Here is a 21,901-nt window from a genome sequence, read left to right as displayed (position 1 = left end):
AGAGAGGCAGGTGTTGGCCTCTTCTCCCAAAGGACGAACGACAAGACCAGAGGAAATGGTCTGAAGTTGGGGCAGGGGAGATTTAGATTAGATATTAGAAAGAACTACTTTACTGAGAGAGTGGTCAGGCCCTGGAACAGCCTGCCCAGGGAGGTGGTGGAGTCACCATCCCTGGAGGGATTTAAGAAACGTATAGACATGGCTCTTCAGGGCATGCTCTAGTGCCCAAGGTTATTGGTTTATGGTGAGGTGTTGAGTGTGGGGTTTAGTTGGTGGGTGCGGTGTTTTTGGTGGGCGTTTGGTGTGGTGTGTTTTGTTTTGGGTTTTTTTTGTTGTTTGTTTTTGTTTTGGTTTTTTTTTTGTGGTTGGACTCGATGATCTCAGAGGTCCCTTCCAACCACTAAGATTCTGTGATTCTGTGACTTGTTGTTACCTATGATGGAATCACTTGCCTGTACCCCTATGGATGGCATTGGTTATTTGTCATATTCTGACAGAAAGAGCAAAATTGCTGTGAAACTACACCCTTATTGAGACATGTTCTTCCCCTTTCACAAAGGGGTAAATTATTACATCGTTCGCTATGGAGTGGCTGAAAACATTAGTGGTTACCACAGGAAACTTATGAATTTTAAGGTCTAGCTTTAGTTCCTTTCACTGCAGCTTGTCGACCTGAGACTCAGCTACAGAACTATTAGTGGTTTGATTTTTGGGGAAGTTCTTTTTGGCCGTGTTGCAGGGAGGAGGGGTTTGTGCTTGACACTTGGATCTTCTGAGTTCATTTACATAGCCCAGTGGAACTCCAGTGTAAATTACTGCTCAGTGTGGAAGTGTAGTGTGGAGCAGCTGGTCTGTGCAGTCTCCTACTGCCTCACACACCCAGGCTAGCAAAGAGATTCATTGCTCTGTCACAGAGTATTGTAGAACAGTTTGTGTTTGAAGGGACCTTAAAGATCACCCAGTCCTACCCCCTGCTCTGGGCAGGGACACCTCTCACCAGACCAGGTTGCTCCAAGCCCCATCCAGCCTGGCCTTGAACCCCTCCAGGGATGGGGCAGCCACAGCTTCTCTGGGCAACCTCAGCCAGGGTCTCACCACCCTCACAGCAGAGAATTTCTTCCTAATATCTAGTCTAAATCTGCCCTCTTTCAATTTAAAACTATTACCCCTTGTCCTATGGCTCCCCTCCCTGACAAAAGGTCCCTCCCTATCTCTCCTGTAGCCCCTTTAGGGACAAAAAGGGGCTCTAAGATCTTCCTGGAGCACTCTCCAGGCTGAACAAGCTCAGCTCTCTCAGCCTGTCCTCATAGGAGAAGTATTCAAGCCCTTTGATTATTTCAGAACCATCTGATATGCCATGAAGTAGCTAAATTGGGTCACCTCCATCTAGAGAGCCCTGTTATAGGGTGACTCAGGTTTGCCTCCTGGTGTGTAAACATGAGCTTGTTTTACTGACACAGCATCCCTTTTGGATAACTTGAAGTCAGGGATTGAGTAATTGAAGACACTTTAGGGATACTGAAGCAAGAGATGGCTCTGTAGGTGGAAAGACCTTGTTTCTTTTCCTGGGATGCAGGCACTGACAGGGAAACCACCCAGGGAGGTGGTGGAGGCACCATCCCTGGAGGTGTTCAAAAGCCGGGTTGATGTAGTGCTGGGAGGGATGGTTTAGTGATGATGCTCCTTGTTTGTTGTGTGGGTGTCTATTTTTGTCAGTTAGGTTGATGGTTGGACAAGATGATCTTTAAGGTCCCTTCCAACCTAGAAGATTCTGTGATTCTGTAAAAGGTTCATGGCAGCTTGGGCATGGTGCTGGCCTGTAGATGGCTCCAGGTGTTGCCAGCTGCCACAATCTAGATGAAATCAATGAAATACCAAAACTCTTTCTGCACAGAACTCTTCTTCTCTTCCTTAGTGCTCCTGCAAGGGCCGATGTGGAAACAAGCAGTGTGGCTGCAGGAAGCAGAAGGTGGGCTGCACCGAAGGCTGTAGCTGTGACTCTGCAAAATGCAGAAACAGAGACCCCATCTTTCCGGTGAGTAGCGCTGCCCTCGGGGGTGTGAAAGGGCTGCACCCACCATCCAGAGCACACAGTGGAGCTGGGTGAGGGAACTGGGGTTATTCAGCCTGGAGAAGAGGAGGCTGAGGGGAGACCTTATTGCTCTCTACAACTCCCTGAAAGGAGGGTGTAGAGAGGTGGGGGTCGGTCTCTTTTCTCAAGTCACAGGCGACAGGACAAGAGGAAATGGCCTCAAGTTGCACCAGGGGAGGTTCAGGCTGGATATTAGGAAAAATTTGTTCACTGAAAGGGTTATCAGACATTGGAATGGGCTGCCCAGGGAGGTGGTTGAGGCCCCATCCCTGGAGGTGTTCAAAAGCCGGGTTGATGTAGTGCTGGGAGGTATGGTTTAGTGATGGTGATGCTTCTTGTTTGTTGTGTGGGTGTCTATTTTTGTCAGTTAGGTTGATGGTTGGACAAGATGATCTTTAAGGTCCCTTCCAACCTAGAAGATTCTGTGATTCTGTGAATGCCTCACGGTTATGCTGTTAGTGTACCTGCTTTGTCCAGGGAAAGTATATGGACCTTTCTGACCCGTATGGAGATGTCACTGTAATTCAGTGTTTATCCGTGCTAATTGAGCACAAAGTTTGCTGCTGCAGGACCAGGCTCTTGCACTGAATAGAGGAATTTGTGTGATGTCCCGAGTCACAGCAGTTCACCCACTGCCAGTTGCCAGCCATGAATCTGAAGACAAGTTTAAATCTTTCTTTTGCACTTAGTAAAAGAAAATTGCATCTTTGTGCTTCAGGTGGCACAAAAACTTAACTCATTTTCAGATTTTTATTTTTTTTTTTAAAAGAATGGAAGGAATAATTTGGGGAGGGGGTTGTAGCATTAGGAAGGTTCAACAGCAACTGATGGTCATTAAAATTTGTGCTCAAACTGTCTGCATTATTAGTCTTGGATCTTAGAGTTTTGAAGCAGAGACTTTCCATAGTATTTCTTTAATTATTGATTGGTTTGTGCCTCAGTTGCCTGACAGAGGCATGTGGCATCCTGTACTACGAATTACTTTGCAACTGGAGAGAAGGTCTCTTAGGGACCTCTACTATTTCTTCAGCTGTTGGTGGGGAAGAAAGGGATGGATATTGTTGATGTGCTTCAAAGTAGTACTGCCCCACAGGATGCCACGCTTTGCGAGGACCAATCGAGGGACTCTGAAGGTTCCTCCAAACTTGAAGATTCCACTGGAGCAACTGTAGCAGAGACCTTTTTTAAGCCTGTCACGCAGCCTACAAAGGTACCGCCTAAAGTCGTAAGAAAGAATAGTGGTTCTGAATGTGTGTGCACCTTGTTTGTGGCTAGTGATGGATCTTAAAGAAGGGGAAAACCCCAATAAACCCAAAATGATAGGCTGCTGCTAGAAAATCCTGAATTCTGGACACACTACAGCTGTCAAGGCAGCTTGTATTTGAGTCTAAATGCTTCAGTTTTCATACTAAAACTTTGCCACGTGGGCTTGTCATGCTCTCCTGCTGCACTTCCTAGAGTCTTTCCAGAGACAGACTGGTAACTGAGGAGCTCATAGGACAAAATCATGCCTGCCTGTGCCCAAACTTACTGTTCTTAAGGCATTGTGTGCTCTGACTTGGCAGCTGTAACTTTGCCTCAGCTAAAGAATTCCCTTCTCTTGTACCCTCTGCACCCTATTCCCAAATGCTGTCTCTTCCTGCTCAGCCCAGGAATTTGTCCTTTGTGTTTTGACTTGAGTAAAGAAATTGGCCCAGCAACTTCTGTATGTGCAACCTCCAAGCTCCAGTGTGAGCTGGGGAGCTTCTTCAGGCCACCAACCCACTCCAAAAAATTGTCTTCCTTGCCTTTTTTGATAGGTCTTGAAAGATATCACAGGCCAAGAAGTCTTCATGAAGAAGCCGGGCGCTCCCTCTTCCCTGCCCGTGAGCGATGAGGAACTTCAGGAGAACCAGATGCTGTTTGTGAAGCGGAAGAAGAGAATGCTGATGAGCAACACCAGCTTCTTTGCAGGTTGTACCCCCATTAAAGAGGCCTGACTGAGGAGCCCAGGAGATGCCCTGTGCCTGAGTGGTGCTGTGCTTCTTTCGACCGCCTCGCTGGTGACTTTTTAACATGTTGAGGTCTCTCGCTGAGGCAAAGACCTGATGACTCTCAAGCCTGACAGCTTCTGGCACCAGCAAGGAAGTCAAACACTAGTTCTTGCTAGATTGTCTGATTTATTGTAAAAATTTGTATGTGTGGGTCCTCAGCCCCGAGAGTAAGAAACTATTTCCTCTGGTATGTCTGCTTTTTATCCGCGTTTCTCATTCCAGCTGCCTTCCTCCTCCTCCTGAGCTGTGAACCTCTTGGGTACAGTTTAATGCATAATCTTGAAAGAACTTTGTATTTGCACTGGAAATCTGGGCACTGTCCAGTCCCATACAGCATCAGCTGCCCTGTGAGATCCACTGGTGCCTGATCTTGAGGAGGCCCTGGATGTAGTCTTAACTGAACTACCAGATATGAAATGGTTGTTGTTTCTCTATCACTGTTGAATGAAGTTCCAAAACTTTCTAGCCCTATTGTGAATGTCGTAGTAATTTTATATGATTTAATAAACTAGTTTGCAAAAACCCCCAACTTCTTAATTTTACATCGCTTACAATGAACCACAGAGGGATCTCTGCAATTAAAATTGGATTTGAGCTTGTTCCAGCAGTTGCCAGGAGGACAGGTTTGTGTCTTACTCAAAAAGTAGGCAGCCTAACAGCTCCTCCTGCTTTCCTTTCCACTCCACCCCCCTCCTAGACATGATTTTTGAGCTCCAGCTCCTAGTCCTGTTTTCGAGCTCCTCTCTGATGGTGCTGTGTTAGCACCATCCCCTCCCTGAGCTTTGAGAGCACTTGTTGTTTATCTTGGGCTTGCTGTGATACTAAGGATGCTGCAGAAGATGAGCATATTGCTGAGGAGATCAGCTGCAGTGGAGGCAAGTGGTGCAAAAAAAACCCATAAAAGGACCTGGTCTAGTTGGGGGTGTCCCTGCTGACTGCGGGGAGGTCGGACTAGATGACCTTTGGAGGTCCCTTCTGGCCTGGACCATTCTATGATTCTATGCTCTGTTCAGATGTGCCTTTACTAAACATCAAAGGGTAATTAACTGCATGGTTTCTCCTAAATAAAATTAGTAGCAACAGACTGAGTAATGTATCATTCCCTTTGTTCCTCCCCTGAGGCCTGGTTGGAGCAGAGCACGCTGGAGGCACGGCTCATGCTGTGCCTGGCAGTGCTCCTGCTGGTGGAACCACACTGGGAGCTCTGGGGGGCACAGGTAGATGTTGGTACCAACCAAACCAGTTGGTTCTGTTCTACCTCAAAGCAGGACAGCTGTGAAAACTGCCACCCAGGACACAAATCCCACCTAGTCACATATGGCACCATTCCATAAGGAGCTATGAGAGGACTGCTCTTCTAACCTCACTCATCTTTCTACTTTTCAAGCATCCAAAAGTCCCTGGCAGCTTTAAAACGAGCATTTTACAACTCTATAAACAAGCTTGTATCCAGTGAAAGGGCATCCACCTCATCCCAGAGACCTTCCCATCCTTTATGCAGAGGTTTAGAAACCGTGAGTCAGGATTATCTCACAGCTGAAGAACAAAAGACACAGCACAAAGGCAACAACTCTTCCTGCAGGTGAAACAGGAGGTGACAAATGCCTGTGGTTAAAGTGAACTCGTCCTGCTTGTGGCCAACACCTGCTGTGGTTTTGTGCAGACTCACACCTGAGGATTGTTTAGAGACTGGGGTCTGGGCTCATTCTGAGCTAAAAGACTGCCCCAAGCCCAGGAAAAGAGAGGGGGTCAGTGCCCAATATTAAGCTTCACCCCAATGAGGGCTCACTGTACAGAAACATCAGTGCTGACATATAGACTGAGGGGAGGATGGGCTGATAAACACAGTCTGACACTGCAATAGGCTCCTCTGGAGGTGGTGGAGAACATGTTCAAGCATTAAAAAACAGCCACGTAGCCCTTCCAAAAACAAGGCGCAGCTCTTTGAAATAAATAAAGAGCGAATCTTGGCTGGGATTTTACCTCTTTGCTAATTTTTGGGTTGTGGGTGCTGGCGTAGAGGAAACCATGGATTAATGGAACACCAGAGGTCAGCCTCAGTAGGTGTTCTCCAGAAATCCCCTCCTCTCAGAATCACAGAATCTTCTAGGTTGGAAGGGACCTTAAAGATCATCTTGTCCAACTGTCCAACCTAACTGACAAAAATAGACACCCACACAACAAACAAGGAGCATCATCACTAAACCAGACCTCCCAGCACTACATCAACCCGTCTTTCGAACACCTCCAGGGATGGTGCCTCAACCACCTCCCTGGGCAGCCCATTCCAATGGCTGAGAACCCTTTCAGTGAAAAAATTTTTCCTAATATCCAGCCTGAACCTCCTCTGGTGTAACTTGAGGCCATTTCCTCTTGTCCTGTCGCCTGTGACTTGAGAAAAGAGACCGACCCCCACCTCTCTACACCCTCCTTTCAGGGAGTTGTAGAGAGCAATAAGGTCTCCCCTCAGCCTCCTCTTCTCCAGGCTGAATAACCCCAGTTCCCTCAGCCTCTCCTCATAAGACTTGTGCTCCAGACCCCTCACCAGCTTTGTCGCCCTTCTCTGGACCCGCTCCAGCACCTCAATGTCCCTCTTGTGGTAGGGGGCCCAAAACTGGACACAGTACTCGAGGTGGGGCCTCACCAGTGCTGAGTACAGGGGGACCATCCCCTCTCGGGCCCTCTCCCTTTTGTCTGCATTCCTACTGTTGAGCAATAACCTTCACGCCCGCTGGACCTGCCCCGTGTCTACGACTGCCACAACCTCGAAGCAGGAAATGTATTTGGGGGAAGGTTAAAAAAAAAAAAAAAAAAAAAAAAGCTGATATTGCCCAGCTACATCCCACCTCACCCAGGACTGGTGTTTTTGGTGTTGAAATGAGTCTCCGTGACACCACCCGGTGTTTTCTAAAAATCATTTTTACTCACAGGGGGCTGTACAAGCACCTGGCTCACCCGGCTGGAGAGACACCCCCGCGGCTGTCGGAAACAAGGCGGCAGAAGAGACGCGACGACCGCTGTGTGTAAGAGCGACCCGTGCTGCTGCTGAAGCTCAAAAGACATTACAGGACACAGGAAAAGATCCATTGCTTTTTCCTTCTTCCACAGGCAATGATCTCTCTCTCTCACTTCGCACCCAACAGAGTATTTACACGCCCTCACGCTGGTTACAAAGAACTCCCGGCCAAACCCCTCGGACTCAAGGTGAATCACGGCAGAAGGGAAGGGGACAGGAGAGTCTCGTCACAAGTTATCGTAGTCATCATCATCTTCATGCTTCCTCTTCATGGGATTTGCTTCATTAGACGTATTCTGTGATGACACCATATTTGTCGTGATAAGAATGTTCTTCGGGCCGATTAACGAAGGATTAATTAGAACATTCTGAACTGTGGGAGTAGTCGGCGTGGCTGTGAAAAAAAAGAAAGACGTTTTAAAAATGGCAGCTGAATTTCCCCACACTGAAACAGAACTTCCAAGGCAATAAAGCAGTGTGCTACTAAAACATTCCAGGCTGAAAACCCTGGAATGATCCTGAACAAACAAGGAGCATCATCACTAAACCAGACCTCCCAGCACTACATCAACCCGTCTTTCGAACACCTCCAGGGATGGTGCCTCAACCACCTCCCTGGGCAGCCCATTCCAATGGCTGAGAACCCTTTCAGTGAAAAAATTTTTCCTAATATCCAGCCTGAACCTCCTCTGGTGTAACTTGAGGCCATTTCCTCTTGTCCTGTCGCCTGTGACTTGAGAAAAGAGACCGACCCCCACCTCTCTACACCCTCCTTTCAGGGAGTTGTAGAGAGCAATAAGGTCTCCCCTCAGCCTCCTCTTCTCCAGGCTGAATAACCCCAGTTCCCTCAGCCTCTCCTCATAAGACTTGTGCTCCAGACCCCTCACCAGCTTTGTCGCCCTTCTCTGGACCCGCTCCAGCACCTCAATGTCCCTCTTGTGGTAGGGGGCCCAAAACTGGACACAGTACTCGAGGTGGGGCCTCACCAGTGCTGAGTACAGGGGGACCATCACCTCTCGGGCCCTCTCCCTTTTGTCTGCATTCCTACTGTTGAGCAATAACCTTCACGCCCGCTGGACCTGCCCCGTGTCTACGACTGCCACAACCTCGAAGCAGGAAATGTATTTGGGGGAAGGTTAAAAAAAAAAAAAAAAAAGAAAAAGCTGATATTGCCCAGCTACATCCCACCTCACCCAGGACTGGTGTTTTTGGTGTTGAAATGAGTCTCCGTGACACCACCCGGTGTTTTCTAAAAATCATTTTTACTCACAGGGGGCTGTACAAGCACCTGGCTCACCCGGCTGGAGAGACACCCCCGCGGCTGTCGGAAACAAGGCGGCAGAAGAGACGCGACGACCGCTGTGTGTAAGAGCGACCCGTGCTGCTGCTGAAGCTCAAAAGACATTACAGGACACAGGAAAAGATCCATTGCTTTTTCCTTCTTCCACAGGCAATGATCTCTCTCTCTCACTTCGCACCCAACAGAGTATTTACACGCCCTCACGCTGGTTACAAAGAACTCCCGGCCAAACCCCTCGGACTCAAGGTGAATCACGGCAGAAGGGAAGGGGACAGGAGAGTCTCGTCACAAGTTATCGTAGTCATCATCATCTTCATGCTTCCTCTTCATGGGATTTGCTTCATTAGACGTATTCTGTGATGACACCATATTTGTCGTGATAAGAATGTTCTTCGGGCCGATTAACGAAGGATTAATTAGAACATTCTGAACTGTGGGAGTAGTCGGCGTGGCTGTGAAAAAAAAGAAAGACGTTTTAAAAATGGCAGCTGAATTTCCCCACACTGAAACAGAACTTCCAAGGCAATAAAGCAGTGTGCTACTAAAACATTCCAGGCTGAAAACCCTGGAATGATCCTGAAGGGGAAGCAGAGAAGACAAGAAAATGCTGTAAGGGAAATCTGCCTGAAGCACCATATATTCTGGTTGACTCCACCGCGCTAGAAATAGGGATGAAAACTGGAAGTTACTGGAACGACCAGAGAGGGGACTGGCTTTCTCATGTAAGGAGACACAAAAGATTAGCAACGTTAAAAACCAGAAGGAATGAAGTAATTACCCACGTTATTACTATAAATTACAGCTTGTGTTTTACCTGACTTGACGGCTGCCTGAGAGGAGGGGATCTGCACAGTGAACCTCTGCCCCGTCAGCGACACCGGGGTGCCCACTTTTGTCGAGACGGATACTGTTTGAGCTGAAGGGGTGCCTGAAATTCAAAACAACTCAGTCAAAAGATAAATTAAACAAAAAAAAAACAACACTCGCGCTCATATATATTCGCTCTCAAAGAAGAACTTAGTATTTTCAAAGTAGTGGGAACACAAAGCAGAGATTTAGATTAGATATTAAGAAGAAATTCTTTGGTGTGAGGGTGGTGAGAGCCTGGCCCAGGTTGCCCAGAGAAGCTGTGGCTGCCCCATCCCTGGAGGGGTTCAAGGCCAGGTTGGAGGGGGCTTGGAGCAACCTGGTCTGGTGGGAGGTGTCCCCTTAAAGGGAGCTTTAAGGTCCCTTCCAACTCTAACCATTTAATGATACTGGTTATACAGGAGTCAGATTTTCAGGCAGAACCACCCATTTACTCAAGATCTATAAAATTCTAGGCTGCAACCCCACACACTAATACGTCAGTCTACGTCTGCAGCCACAAATTTTGTGAAACTTTTAAAAAATTATTTTATTTAGCACTATTGGTAGTTCAGCACAGTACTTACATTGAGGAAAAAAAAACGTTAATCTTACTAAGTTTCTTGAATGGTGTCCTTACATATAGGAGTTATCACAAATACAGGAATAAAAATACAGAACGTCAGTAATGTATATATGTATCAAAGATTACAAGAATCTTTTTGAAACTAATTTAATTTTTCTGATGCTGCCAAATGATACCAAGCTCAGGTGGCACCCAACTTGTCCTCAGTGGTAAGAATGAGGCTTCAAATTCCTCCTCGTTATTTTTTTTCCTTCATAAAATCAACATGGGAAACCCCAACCAAGCTCTTTAATACCTAAGGTAGGAGTGCTGGGCCGGCTGCTCACAGCGCCAACGCTCAGGCGAGGGACTGTTATTCTTCCTGCAGAGGAAGAGACCTGTCAAGACAGAACACTCAGTTTAGCAGCCCGTTAGAAATTAACAGTTCTTAACGTGAAAAAAAATAATGGTTCTTCCGACAAAACCACCGAGGGCCTATTTCACAGCAACAACACACAATTTGTAGGCCAACACCGAAGTTCTCACAACTAGCACCGAGGCACATCCCATCTCAACACCTGGAACCTTGGGTTCAACTTTTTAGACTCTTTCTTTAAAACGTGGGAAATAAATATGAAATCCTACACACCGAGACATTCAGTATTTTCCAGCAAGCAAAGTAAATCTTTTCTCTTTCTTCTAGAGCAAAAAACAACTAAGGGGTAAGTACAAAATACCCTTCAATATTTATACCAAAGCCTTACTTTCACCTTTTACCGCTTCAAATTGACAATTTGGCTTTAATACCACAAAGACTCACAGATGCATTTCACCCTTTGCATTTGAAACTAGCTAGCAATAAGAATACTTGCAAATCCCTCGAGACAAAAGCCCCTGACCTAGTTTAAAACACTCTTTTAGACACACAGAGGTCACTATTTGCCCATACGTATCCTTCAGAGGGGTGGGAAACTCTTAATTCCAACAACATTCCTGACAAACGATGCGGGCATTAGGTGAACCCTCCCCTACCCAAACCCCTTACCTTCTTCTGCAAGGACTTCAGTCTGTAGTTGGGAGCTGTCAAGCAGTATCTGTCAGGAGGGAGCCTGGGTCCGGAGTAAGGCTTTATCAACGGCAACGGCGTCTGGTTTTTCTGCCTGGCAATATCTAACAAGAACTGAAGAGAGAGGGTTACCTTCCCCCCTGTGGCCTCTTGCTGTGTTCTGTCATAGAATCATAGAATGGTCTAGGTTGGAAGAGACCCTTGGGATCATCGAGTCCAACCATCTCCCCTACTCTACAAAGTCCTCCCCTACACCATGTCCCTCAGCACTGCATCTAAACGGCCCTTAAACACAGCCAGGGATGGGGACTCCACCCCCTCCCTGGGCAGCCTGTTCCAATGCCCTATCACTCTTTCAGTGAAAAATTCTTTCCTAATGTTCAATCTAAACCTACCCTGTTGGAGCTTGAAGCCGTTCCCTCTCGTTCTGTCACTAATTACCTGTGAGAAGAGACCAGCACCAACCTCTCTACAGTGTCCTTTCACATAGTTGTAGAGAGTGATGAGGTCTCCCCTCAGCCTCCTCTTCCTCATACTAAACAGCCCCAACTCCCTCAGCCGCTCCTCATACGATTTGTTTTCCAGCCCCCTCACCAGCTTCGTTGCCCTCCTCTGCACTTGCTCCAGCACCTCCAGATCTCTCTTGTATTGAGGTGCCCAAAACTGGACACAACACTCGAGGTGTGGCCTCCCCAGTGCTGAGTACAGGGGCACAATCACCTCCCTACTTCTGCTGGTCACACTATTTTTGATACAAGCCAGGATGCCATTGGCTTTCTTGCCCCCCTGGGCACACGGCCGGCTCATATTCAGCCCTTTGTCAACTAGAACCCCCAGGTCTCTTTCTTCCAGGCAGCTCCAGCCACACTTCCCCCAGCCTGTAGCGCTGCAGGGGGTTATTGTGGCCCAAGTGCAGGACCTTGCACTTGCCCTTGTTGAAACTCATTCTATTGGCATTGGCCCAGCGATCCAATCTGTCTAGATCCTCTCGCAAAGCTTCCCTATCCTCCTGGGAGTCAACACTCCTGCTTAACTTGGTGTCATCTGCAAACTTGCTGATGTTACACCCTATGCCCTTATCGAGATCATCAATAAAAGACGTTAAACAGAAATGGTCCCAACACTGAGCCTTGAGGCACACCACTTGTGACTGGCTGCCAGCTGGACGTAAATCCATTGAGCACAACTCTTTGGGACCTTCCAGTCAGCCAGTGCTTGATCCAACAGATCGTGTGCTCATCCACTCCGTGTGAAGCCAGTTTTTCCACTAGATTTGTGTGAGGGACCTTACCAACACAGTTTTACTTACGTCTCTGGGAGGCGGGGAGGTAAACGACTGGTCTGTGCGACATTGGATGGCCAACCTCACGTCATCCGCATCCACGCTGGACTTCTTTGCATGGCTCGAGTAAATTTTTGCATCTTCCAGTATAGTTGTCACGTACCCTTGGGGAAAACAGCACCTCTCACTACGGCTGGATTGAAACAAATAAACCTTCCCCCTCCCCATCCCACTCCGCCCTCACCCAAAACACCGCTTCCTCCAGGGTTATTTTTAAAGACTGATAAGGGAAACCCTCCAAGGAAAAACGGCCAAAGACAGCATTTCCCTTCTCCACTCAGCGTTTCCCTCCCCAGGAGCAGCGCCGCTGCCCCTGCCAGGCCCCGCCAGCTCCCCCGGCCCGGCCCGGCCCGGCCCCGCCACCCCTTACTGTAGGCGAACTCCAGCATCTGGTTGATGACGCGCGGCTCGTACTCCGTGATTCCCATGTCCTTCAGGATCTGCGCCATCACCTGCGGGGGCGGAGAAGGCACCGCTCAGCTCCGCCGCCCTCACCCCGACCCGCCCCGGCCCCTCCTGCCCCCCGCGGTACCTGCGCGTCTTTAGGCGCGCTCTTGGGGGACGCCATCTTGGCTGGCTCCATCGCCTCCGCTCGCCTCGGGCGGCCGCTTCCGGTCACGTGACCGGCTACGGGAGCCGGCATGGCGGGCGGGGCGGTGGTTGCCATGGAGACGCGGCCTGGCCGTGGACGGGGGCCGGGGCGGGCACAGGCCGCGGCGGTGCGGAGGCGGTGCGGAGGCGGTGCGGGTATTGCCGTTCCTCCTTTCCCCGCCAAAGCAAACAAACCCTCGAGGCCTCTAACAGCCACGGCACAAACGGGGGCTTTGGTGTCCCCCCCCACCCCCGGGGTGGGGAGGCACAGGCCCCTGAGCTCCCTCCCCGAGTCAGGCCGCTGTTGGGTTCCGTAGGGCTCTTGTCCTGCTTTTTACTTTTAAAAAACCTACATTTCTGTGATGCATACATTCTCTTATAATAAAAAATATTCGCAGAGACAAAAAGCGGTACACGAGGGCACAGACCGAGTCTGATGGGATCAGGGAGTTGTCCCCTGCCCCCCCCTTCTGCAGAATAGGCCAGCGATGAAACTGAAGGGCATGTTACTTCATTAACAGCTTTGATGGCCACTTTTTAAATTGTCAGCATTCCCCAGATTAAAGAAAAATTAGAGTATTGGCAGCAGGACTTCTTAAGCTTGTTTTCCTAGCAGCTGAAGGATTTCTACATACATTCCACACAAGTTTCATCAAAAGTTTCTCTCTTACTTTCTGAGGCCAAACAGAAACAAAAAAAAAGTTGTTTTCTTGTGATTTTTGTCAAGCGGGGATTAGCAGCATACCAGAAGAAGTTGCAATAATGTTGTCATTAGCCGTGATGGTCCAAACGAAGCAAGGGCTGGAGGAAGATGTGACGTCTGCGCCGGACCAGCTGATCCAAGGGGGAAGAGAAGCCAACCTCCTTTGAGAGCAAGAAGAAATAAACAGCTGTTCACATGTGATCCCTCTGATTCATGCCTGCAACGCCTTGCGAAACGTTCCAGCAGCAGCGAGACTCTCTCTCTGCCTCTCATCTGTATCTCGGATGATGTTTAGCACCTGGAAGCCATACACTCAGCCTACCTGGATGCAAATCACAGAATCACAGAATGCTGTGGGGTTGGAAGGGACCTCTGGAGATCATCTAGCCCAACCCCCTGCCAGAGCAGGTCCACACAGAGCAGGTTGCACAGGAACGTGTCCAGGTGGGGTTTGAATGTCTCCAGAGAAGGAGACTCCACCACCTCTCTGGACAGCCTCTTCCAGGGCTCTGCCACCCTCAAAGTGAAGAAGTTCCTCCTCATGTTTAGGTGGAACTTCTTATATTCAAGTTTGTGCCTGTTCCCTCTTATCCTGTCCCTGGGCTCCACTGAAAAAAGACACCCCATCTTCCTGACACCCATCCTTTAAATATTTATAAGCCTTGGTCAGATCCCCCCCTCAGTCTGCTCTTCTCCAGACTAAAAAGACCCAAGTCCTTCAGCCTTTCCTCCTAAGAGAGGTGCTCCAGGCCCCTCATCATCTTTGTAGCCCTCTGCTGTTCCCTCTCCAGCAGTTTCCTTCTGGAAATGGGGAGCCCAGAACTGGTCCCAGTGCTCCAGATGGGGCTTCCCCAGGGCAGAGCAGAGGGGCAGGATGACCTCCCTCAACCTGCTGGCCATACTCTTCCTGATGCAACGTTCGAACCTGTCTTGGCCCTTGTGTATCTGTACTGAGATGGCAGCTGGCAGCTGCCCTATGCTGTGGGTTTGCCAATGATGGGGGTGCCTGATGGGGGGCAGGGACAGCCCCACGTCTGCAGCTGCAGCTGCAGGAGCTGGAAAACCCACGTCCAGCATGAGCCAGAGCTGGAGGTGCAGGCGGCCGGAATGTCTCTGCTGAGGCTCTTTGGCTGGAAGCGCTGTAGCATTGTAGTCCAAGTCATTTGACTTTCATGAGTCAGAGTGTATTACACAAAAACATCCTGCGAGGAGGGAACGGAGGATGAATTCCAGACACTGACCTTAGACAACAAACAAAACCCACTTTTTTTTTTTTTCCCTTGTTTTAGGGAAGAGGGGGAGGGGAGCTCTTCCACCTCAGACGGGATGCAGGCTGTGGATCAGGCTGAAACTTGGCATCATCAGGCTGTCTGCCATCACTGCCATTTATTCCCGATGCAGTAAAAAAAAGAAAGATACTCCATACTGCAGAAGAGCTCTGGGTTTATCCCCAGGAGCCGGCAAAGACCCTTCTGCCCACCCTGAGATCTCCTGTCTGTGCTGTCCCCACCTTCTCCACCAACCCTGCTGCGCAGAGGTGACACTCCAGGCTGAGCAGCACCACCCAGAGCTGTGGCTACATCCAGCTTTTCTGCCTGAAAACCAGCAGCAAGGAGAAGACTTTGGAGAGCCAGTTTCCACAGGGGAGTTATTTGTCCCCAAGGCCACAAAAGCCTTCGGTGTGGGCAGCTGAGCTTGAGCGGCTTTGCCTGGTCGTGAAAGCTTCCTCCCCACCGTCAGTCCTTTGGGGCACAGCCGTGCTGTGAATGCCTGCCTTCAGCGGGCTGCACGAATGAAAGAGCAGTCACCCTCCATCTCTGCCCAGTCACTGAGGTTTCTTTCAGCACTGGAAAACAGGAAACTGGGTCACGGCATGGCCCGGCCGAGCGCCGACTCCTCCATCTGCCACCGCCAAACCGGGGACGTTCATCAGAGGCCTCTGTCTCCCAGCTGGGAGGGATCTGCTTGAAGAAACGGGGACGGCAGCCACACGCTGTTCAGCCCTTGCAAGCACGCATCGCCCAGGGCTTAGCTTTGCTCAGGGTCCATCATTTAAATCACCAGCACAGAGTTAGGCATTGGGAATTTCTTCTTAGATGGATTTTGTAGAGGTGTTTGAGGTGCAGCAAAGTAAAGCCTTGGCACACAGACTGCTGGGTTTGATTTGGGGTTGGTTTTGTTTTTTTTTTTTTTTGAGGTGTTCAGGTGCCTTAACCTCTTGGAAAAAAAAACCCACAGCCAACTCTTCCACCTTTTGGAAATGGCAGCAGAACTCTCCCTAACGTCAGAACCAAGGCTCTGTCAACACAATGCGCTGATTGTGTTCGGCGCTGACCTTTTCCAGCCCAAATCCCACACTGTTTGGCTCCACAAAAATGCTGCCTTTTGACTAGTCCTTCAGACAAGAAAAAAAAAACAAAAAACAAAAAACAACTGCAAAGAGCAGAGCTCTGAGGAGAACGAATGGAGGAGGTTTAATTTTGTACCGGGTACCCTGCTCGCTTCTGCCAGCGCCCCAGTTCCCGGGTTATGGAGGGATTTCCAAGGATTGTGGCCGGACACATCCTGCTGTCGAGCTGAGCAGCCTCTCTGGTGCTGAGTGTCCCTGCTCTCTCCGGCTGTGGGCCATTAACCTCCAGCTTCCCAGAGCCTTCCCTCCTGTTTTCCCTCACGTTTTCCCTCGCCTTGGCCCCTTTTCCCCTCGCCTCCCCCGCGCTTTCCAGCTCGTCATCTCTGATCTTTTCTGAAGTGGAAAGTAAATCAGGGCTAAGTGTCAGACTGTCTCATTTTGAAGACTGATGTGCAAATAAAGGCTTTCCCATCCTATCTTAATAATGTCATTAAAGCAGTGTCAGTAGAAATGTTCTCGCTCGGCAGCATATGCTGGGGAGGAGCTCAAGTGGGAAAGGCCCTGAGTAAACACAGAATGATGGAAAATTATGTAACTGGCCCAAATGGGCTAATTAAATTTCCAATATCAAAGGACTGTTCTGCTTTACCTGGTAACTGCAGGCACTCTGTGCAGGGCAAGGAGACGAGCGGAGCCCGGGGCGCGTATTTAGTGCAGCATCATTAGCCGTGTGTAGGTGGAGAGAGGAAGGTGGATGACCTTGTGGGAAGCGGCTGCGAAAAGTCAAGCTCATTTCCTCAGAAACTGTGCCAGGGAACTCCGGCACCCCGGGGACCTCCCTGCACAAACAGCATCATCGTCACCAGTGGCAGGAAAGCCACCCTGCAGGTGAAGCACCCCCGTGTCTGCCGGCTGCACTGACCTCCTGGGAGCCTCCTTGCTCCTCGGCGGAGCCCTTGAGGAGAACTTCTCAGCCTAAAGATTTCCAGTCGTGGCACTCGCCAGTGCTTGAAGGATCTGCCAAACCATGGAGCGCATCCAAGAGGCTCTTCCCATCCAGCTCCTCTCGGGGTGACTGTCTCCCCTTGCAGCTCCTCCACCGTTGATCCGAAGCCCCACTCCCAGACCCGGCCCCATGCAGTTAGTGGGATTCACAGGACCTGAAAGGAAATGTTAAAAAAAAAAAAAAAAAGGCCCTGTTCCAAACAGTGTGAAGCTAAGGGTAAATATGGGCACAGTAAATACTGTTTTGTAATGGTCAATATTGTTTTCCAAAGGTTGGGTCTGGCAAATGCTGGATGTGTGAATCTAATATTCCTTTGCTTCTTGTAAAAAGGGCTAATTGTCACTTGGGTGTTTATCTTCATCAGCTAAATGGTTGTGAACATAATTTTGATTTTTTTTTTTTTAACTGATCGTGTAAGAATCGTTGCGTAGACAGTTGGTTCTTGGACACTTGCAGGGAAACATGCCTCTCTCTCACCCTGCCTCGGGTTTCTGCCCACGGGGAGGAGGAAGCCAGCCCTGCCCTGGGCTTTGAAACCAGCCATGGGCTCCATCACCAACCACAGCTATTTCAGCAGCCACACGGACTCCTCTGAAGATCAGTCTTTTTCTTTGTTTGAAGTCCAGATTTTGGTGCCCGTGACTATAATTTCCATCATCCTGTTTTTCTTGGGGGTCTCTGGGAATGTGATGACCATAGTCATTTTCAGCCGCTCGCAGGAGATGAGGACGACAGTGAACATGTACCTGTCCAGCATGGCGCTGTCAGACACACTCATTTTCCTTGGCCTGCCCTCGGATCTCTACCGCCTTTGGAAGTACAAACCCTACATATTTGGGGATTTTCTCTGCAAGTTCTTCATTTACCTGAGCGAAACCTGCACGTACTGCACCATCCTGCACATCACGACGGTGAGCGTGGAGAGGTACTTCGCCATCTGCTTTCCCCTCAAAGCCAAAGCCACCATCACCAAGTGTCGGGTGAAACGGGTCATCCTGGCCCTGTGGGGCTGCTCCCTCCTCACCGCCGGCCCCATCCTCTTCCTCTTCGGGGTGGAACACCCCAACAGCAGCCTGCCCCAGGAGAGCTGGGAGTGCAGGTCCATCGAGAGCGTGGCCCGCACGGGGCTGCTGGAGACCATGACCTGGGTCTCCACCATTTATTTCTTCCTGCCCATGTTCTGCTTGACCCTGCTCTACGGGCTCATCTGCAGGAAGCTGTGGCGGAGCGGGCAGCGGGCGCCGGGCTGCCAGGCTGCAGGCAGGAAAAGGTCACACACACAGACTGTCAAAATGCTGGGTAAGAGCAGTTTAAAAAAAAAAAACCTAATCGGAAGAGCTGCCCTCTTTAATCACTCCCACGGGGTGCGCGGCGACGCGGGGGGTGATGGAGAGGAGGGAGAAAACACACAGAGTTTGTGTGATTTAAGAGTTAAGTTCTCTGACTTAAAAAATCTGACTTTAACTCTGTATAACAGAGTTAAAATCAATGGATTTGCACTTAAATTGTGGTGAGAAGGGGCGTCTCTGAGCGCGGGGTGTTCAGGCAGGGGAGCTCTCTGCGTGGCAGGGAAGCAGAGCAGTGGGGCTTCGGGTTGCTTTGAGATCACATTCCTTGTATCCCCCCTGCCATCTCTGACCTTAAATTTACTTAATTAAAAGATTAAAATTAAAGAAATCGTGGGATTAAAAGTAAAACAATTGGAAAATTCTCTGACTTAAAAAAAAAAACCAGACTGGGCTCTTACTCTGCTACGGCAAGGAAAGGTTATTTCCCCTGCAAAATTTCTCCAGCTTAGTGACTACAGCTTTGCCCAGGATGGCAACAACCCACCTGCCTGGGCTTAGTCAAATGTGATCTATATGCTGTGCCAGCTGGTACCTCTGAAACCAGGAGGATTTGGGTCTCCCCTCCTCTTCCCCATCCCTCCGACCGCTCCCTCCCAAGCTCCCACCCCCCCACCCTTAGATCCCTGTCCCCAGGGAGGCAGCAGCACCCTCAGAACAGGGTACCACAGCCACCCCCTGCCTAGATTCCTGCCAGGTTTTACTTGCTAATTTCCCAGCCTTTTCCTCAGTGCTTTCTGGTTCCAGCTTGCTCCCCTTTTCCACCCCTGAGGAGCCCCCACCTCCCGTGTCCCTGCTGTCACAGGGGGCCAATGGCCACCAGCAGGCAGTAGCCCTTATTTTAAGTCCAGGCTGCTTTGCCCCCAGATTTGAATCTCTTACCTCCAATGGACAACGTGGGTGTAGAGGCACCTATTTTAATGCCAAATAATTAAATTTGTGTGCAACTGTCCTCATTGCTTGAGACTACTGGTAATCACAGCACAAAAGCAGTTTGGGGCACGGCAGGGCATCTTGGCTTTGCTGGGTTAAATTTAGCAACCTGGTGTCTTGATCCTTAAATAGTTTAAAGAGGCAGAATAAACTCTGCTGGAGATGACCAGAGTGTGCTCTTTACCTCTTCAGCTGTGGTAGTCCTGGCCTTTGTGCTGTGCTGGCTCCCGTTCCACGTCGGCCGAATCCTCTTCGCCCAGAGTCAGATCATCCTGTACGACCTCACGCAGTACTTCAACCTCATCGCCATGCTCCTCTTCTACCTGGGGGCTTCCATAAACCCCATACTCTACAACGTCATGTCACACAAATACAGGAAAGCCATGAGCAAAATCCTGCGCCACCAGCGACCTCGGCGCTGCAGGAGCCCGACCAGGAGCGAGAAGGTTTCTTCTGAAGGTACCCAACTGGGTTCTTTCATGTCAACTGTTCAGCACTGACTTTATTCTCACAACCCAGGCCTTTGGCCAGCAACGTTGTGGGCTAAAACCCACACAGACTGTGCACCTGGAGACTGGAACCAGATTTAAGACTGTCTTTTTGGCTACTATGTGTTTCCCGAGATGGGTTCAGAACTTTCCAGAAGGTTGGAGTCGACTCAACGTTACTCCTGCGCACACAGGGGCAGGCACGGGGGAGCCCGGGCTCTTCTCTTCAGTGAACTTACCAGCCACAGTGTCCATGGAGCTCCTGTGGAAGGATTTGTTTCCGTTTTCAAGGACCAGACATTTCATTAATCACAGACCTGTGAAACAGAATTCAAGTTAATTTCTTCCCAAAGAAGCCAAGAGAGAAAGTAGAGGCTAAAGCCAGGCCGGCTGTTTGCTCTCAGCAAGCGAGCATAAGAAACACACTCTGGAAGGTAAAGTGACAAGAAATTACTCACTTAGTGGGACTAAGAACATGTTGCCTTCTTCCTACAGACTGATTTATTGCTCACCCTCCAGGTTTCTCGAGTCACTTCCCTCATTTTCAGTCTTTTATCTTGTTCCTTATTCAAACTCCCCCCAGCTTTCCACAAGGTCAGATTCCATCTCAAGGGCAGAAACCAGCCTGGCCTTTAGAGCTCCTCTGAAGGGAGCGGGGACAAAAGACACGTGGGCAGTGGCTGGGGAGGGGGGCACGAGAGGGAGGCATTTGCCCATCTCCTTTGGTTGTAAAACGGGCAAACACGGGGTCCAGATCACCAGTTCATGGGCTGGAGGGGTTCAGGGCCAGGTTGGACAAGGCTTGGAGCAACCTGGTCTGGTGGGAGGTGTCCCTGCCCAGGGCAGGGGGGGTGGAACTGGATGGGCTTTAAGGTCCCTTCCAACCCCAACCATTCCGTGATTCCATGAAATAAAAAATAATAATCATAAAAATATCTTTCTGGAAGAAAAGTCAAGACAGCTCTTAACAACAGGGAGTAACAATGCTAAACAGGCTTCTTCACCTTAAATTATAACTACACAAACAAACTGCTCCCAAAAAAATCAACTAAAAATGAAAATCCACAAAACCACACACAACCCCAGAGTCAAATTTGAATACATTTGTATTATTTATTGGCTGTATTAAATATATTATCTATTTGATAGTTACAATTTAGTAATACAATGCATGGCAGCTTTAACATAAGTTTGAGATACCTCAAAATGACAATACAAGAAAAACTGAAGATACCTAAATACATTAATGCCACGAGGGTACATCGGTCTGGAATGGATAACAGCTGACGTCCAACCTGTACTGCGGGAGGCTTTCACCAGTATTTGCTGGAAACATGACTGTTTTGTGGCAATCACAAGTTTCTTTCACTTTTTAGGAGTCGTGACTTGTTAGTATTTACTCTGCAACCCTAATTCATCTTTTTTAAAAGTATCAGAAATATTATTGCCAAATAAACCTCTACAAACTTCGTTCTAAGAGTTAAAGAAATAACCCTTTGGCAACAGCGATTTGCTGAAGGCAGTCTTATTTGCTAAAAGTAGGCTATGAGGAGAAATAAAGACAGATTGTAAACTCTTCTGCAAACTAAAGACTAATATCTGTATAAAACTCTTTCCAACGCTGGAGGGAGAGATTTCTATGATATAATAAATGATTAACTTAAAGTTCTGCTACAAGTAGAACAATACATTCAAACATACATTTATTTTTTTTTTTCCAGGACTTTTAATCAAAAATAAATAGAGTACAAAATGAAGAGTACATTTTGAAAAGATTAATTTCAGATTGCACCATAAATCTACTTTTAAGAGTATTAAGCGATACTATGTCATAATTTAGGTATTTCCACATCTGAAATACAACACAATGCCTCAAACTATAACGCAACACTATTCATCAACTGCCAGAGGAGAAAGACCCTTAAAGTGATTAATTACTGGAAATACTTTGCCTGTAGCACTATCACATCCAACATTCCACGTACAAGTGCATTGCTCTGATGTATATAAAGTGTAGCCATAGTCTTTGCAAAAAATACACTAAATTGACCTTCCTATGGCAAATTCCAAACGCTATTGGGAAGACCCATTCTGAAACGTCTCGGAAACTTGGGAGTTCCAGCTTTTCCAAATATTTCATCTGGAGAAGACAGCTCTCAGGCTCATCTCTAGGTATTTGCCAGCAGATTTAACAAGAACAGTCGTATGTAGTGCACAGTGTCCC

General features: G+C 48.7%; 3 protein-coding genes across 3 annotated transcripts in view; 2 read left to right on the top strand and 1 right to left on the bottom strand.

The window, feature by feature from the left end:
• Positions 1–4,654, top strand: part of KIF4A (kinesin family member 4A) — a 32,200-nt gene extending 27,546 nt beyond the window's left edge. Inside the window, exons 29-31 of the mRNA XM_014955333.1 lie at positions 1,916–2,035; positions 3,186–3,302; positions 3,892–4,654. Of these exons, the coding sequence (XP_014810819.1) occupies positions 1,916–2,035; positions 3,186–3,302; positions 3,892–4,071 (417 nt within the window). The 3' untranslated portion in view covers positions 4,072–4,654. The remainder of the gene's footprint in view (positions 1–1,915; positions 2,036–3,185; positions 3,303–3,891) is intronic.
• Positions 4,655–8,384: 3,730 nt separating this feature from the next.
• Positions 8,385–12,879, bottom strand: TAF9B (TATA-box binding protein associated factor 9b). Its single transcript, XM_014954962.1, has 7 exons — positions 12,793–12,879; positions 12,631–12,712; positions 12,228–12,364; positions 10,898–11,032; positions 10,169–10,250; positions 9,256–9,369; positions 8,385–8,893 (listed from the first exon to the last, which is right to left on the bottom strand). Exons 1-7 carry the CDS (start codon positions 12,841–12,843, stop codon positions 8,727–8,729), a joined length of 768 nt encoding a protein of 255 aa, XP_014810448.1. The 5' UTR covers positions 12,844–12,879; the 3' UTR covers positions 8,385–8,726.
• Positions 12,880–16,480: 3,601 nt separating this feature from the next.
• The window catches only part of LOC106895466 (growth hormone secretagogue receptor type 1-like), a 6,643-nt gene continuing 1,222 nt past the window's right edge, over positions 16,481–21,901 (top strand). Inside the window, exons 1-3 of the mRNA XM_014954898.1 lie at positions 16,481–16,556; positions 17,532–18,209; positions 19,382–19,648. Of these exons, the coding sequence (XP_014810384.1) occupies positions 16,481–16,556; positions 17,532–18,209; positions 19,382–19,648 (1,021 nt within the window). The remainder of the gene's footprint in view (positions 16,557–17,531; positions 18,210–19,381; positions 19,649–21,901) is intronic.

The sequence above is a fragment of the Calidris pugnax genome, unplaced genomic scaffold, assembly GCF_001431845.1.
Source record: "Calidris pugnax isolate Ruff unplaced genomic scaffold, ASM143184v1 scaffold38, whole genome shotgun sequence".
NCBI classification, from domain to species: domain Eukaryota; kingdom Metazoa; phylum Chordata; class Aves; order Charadriiformes; family Scolopacidae; genus Calidris; species Calidris pugnax.
The sequence above is the reverse complement of the archived record's forward strand: the minus strand, read 5'-3'. Positions and strand labels throughout refer to the sequence as shown.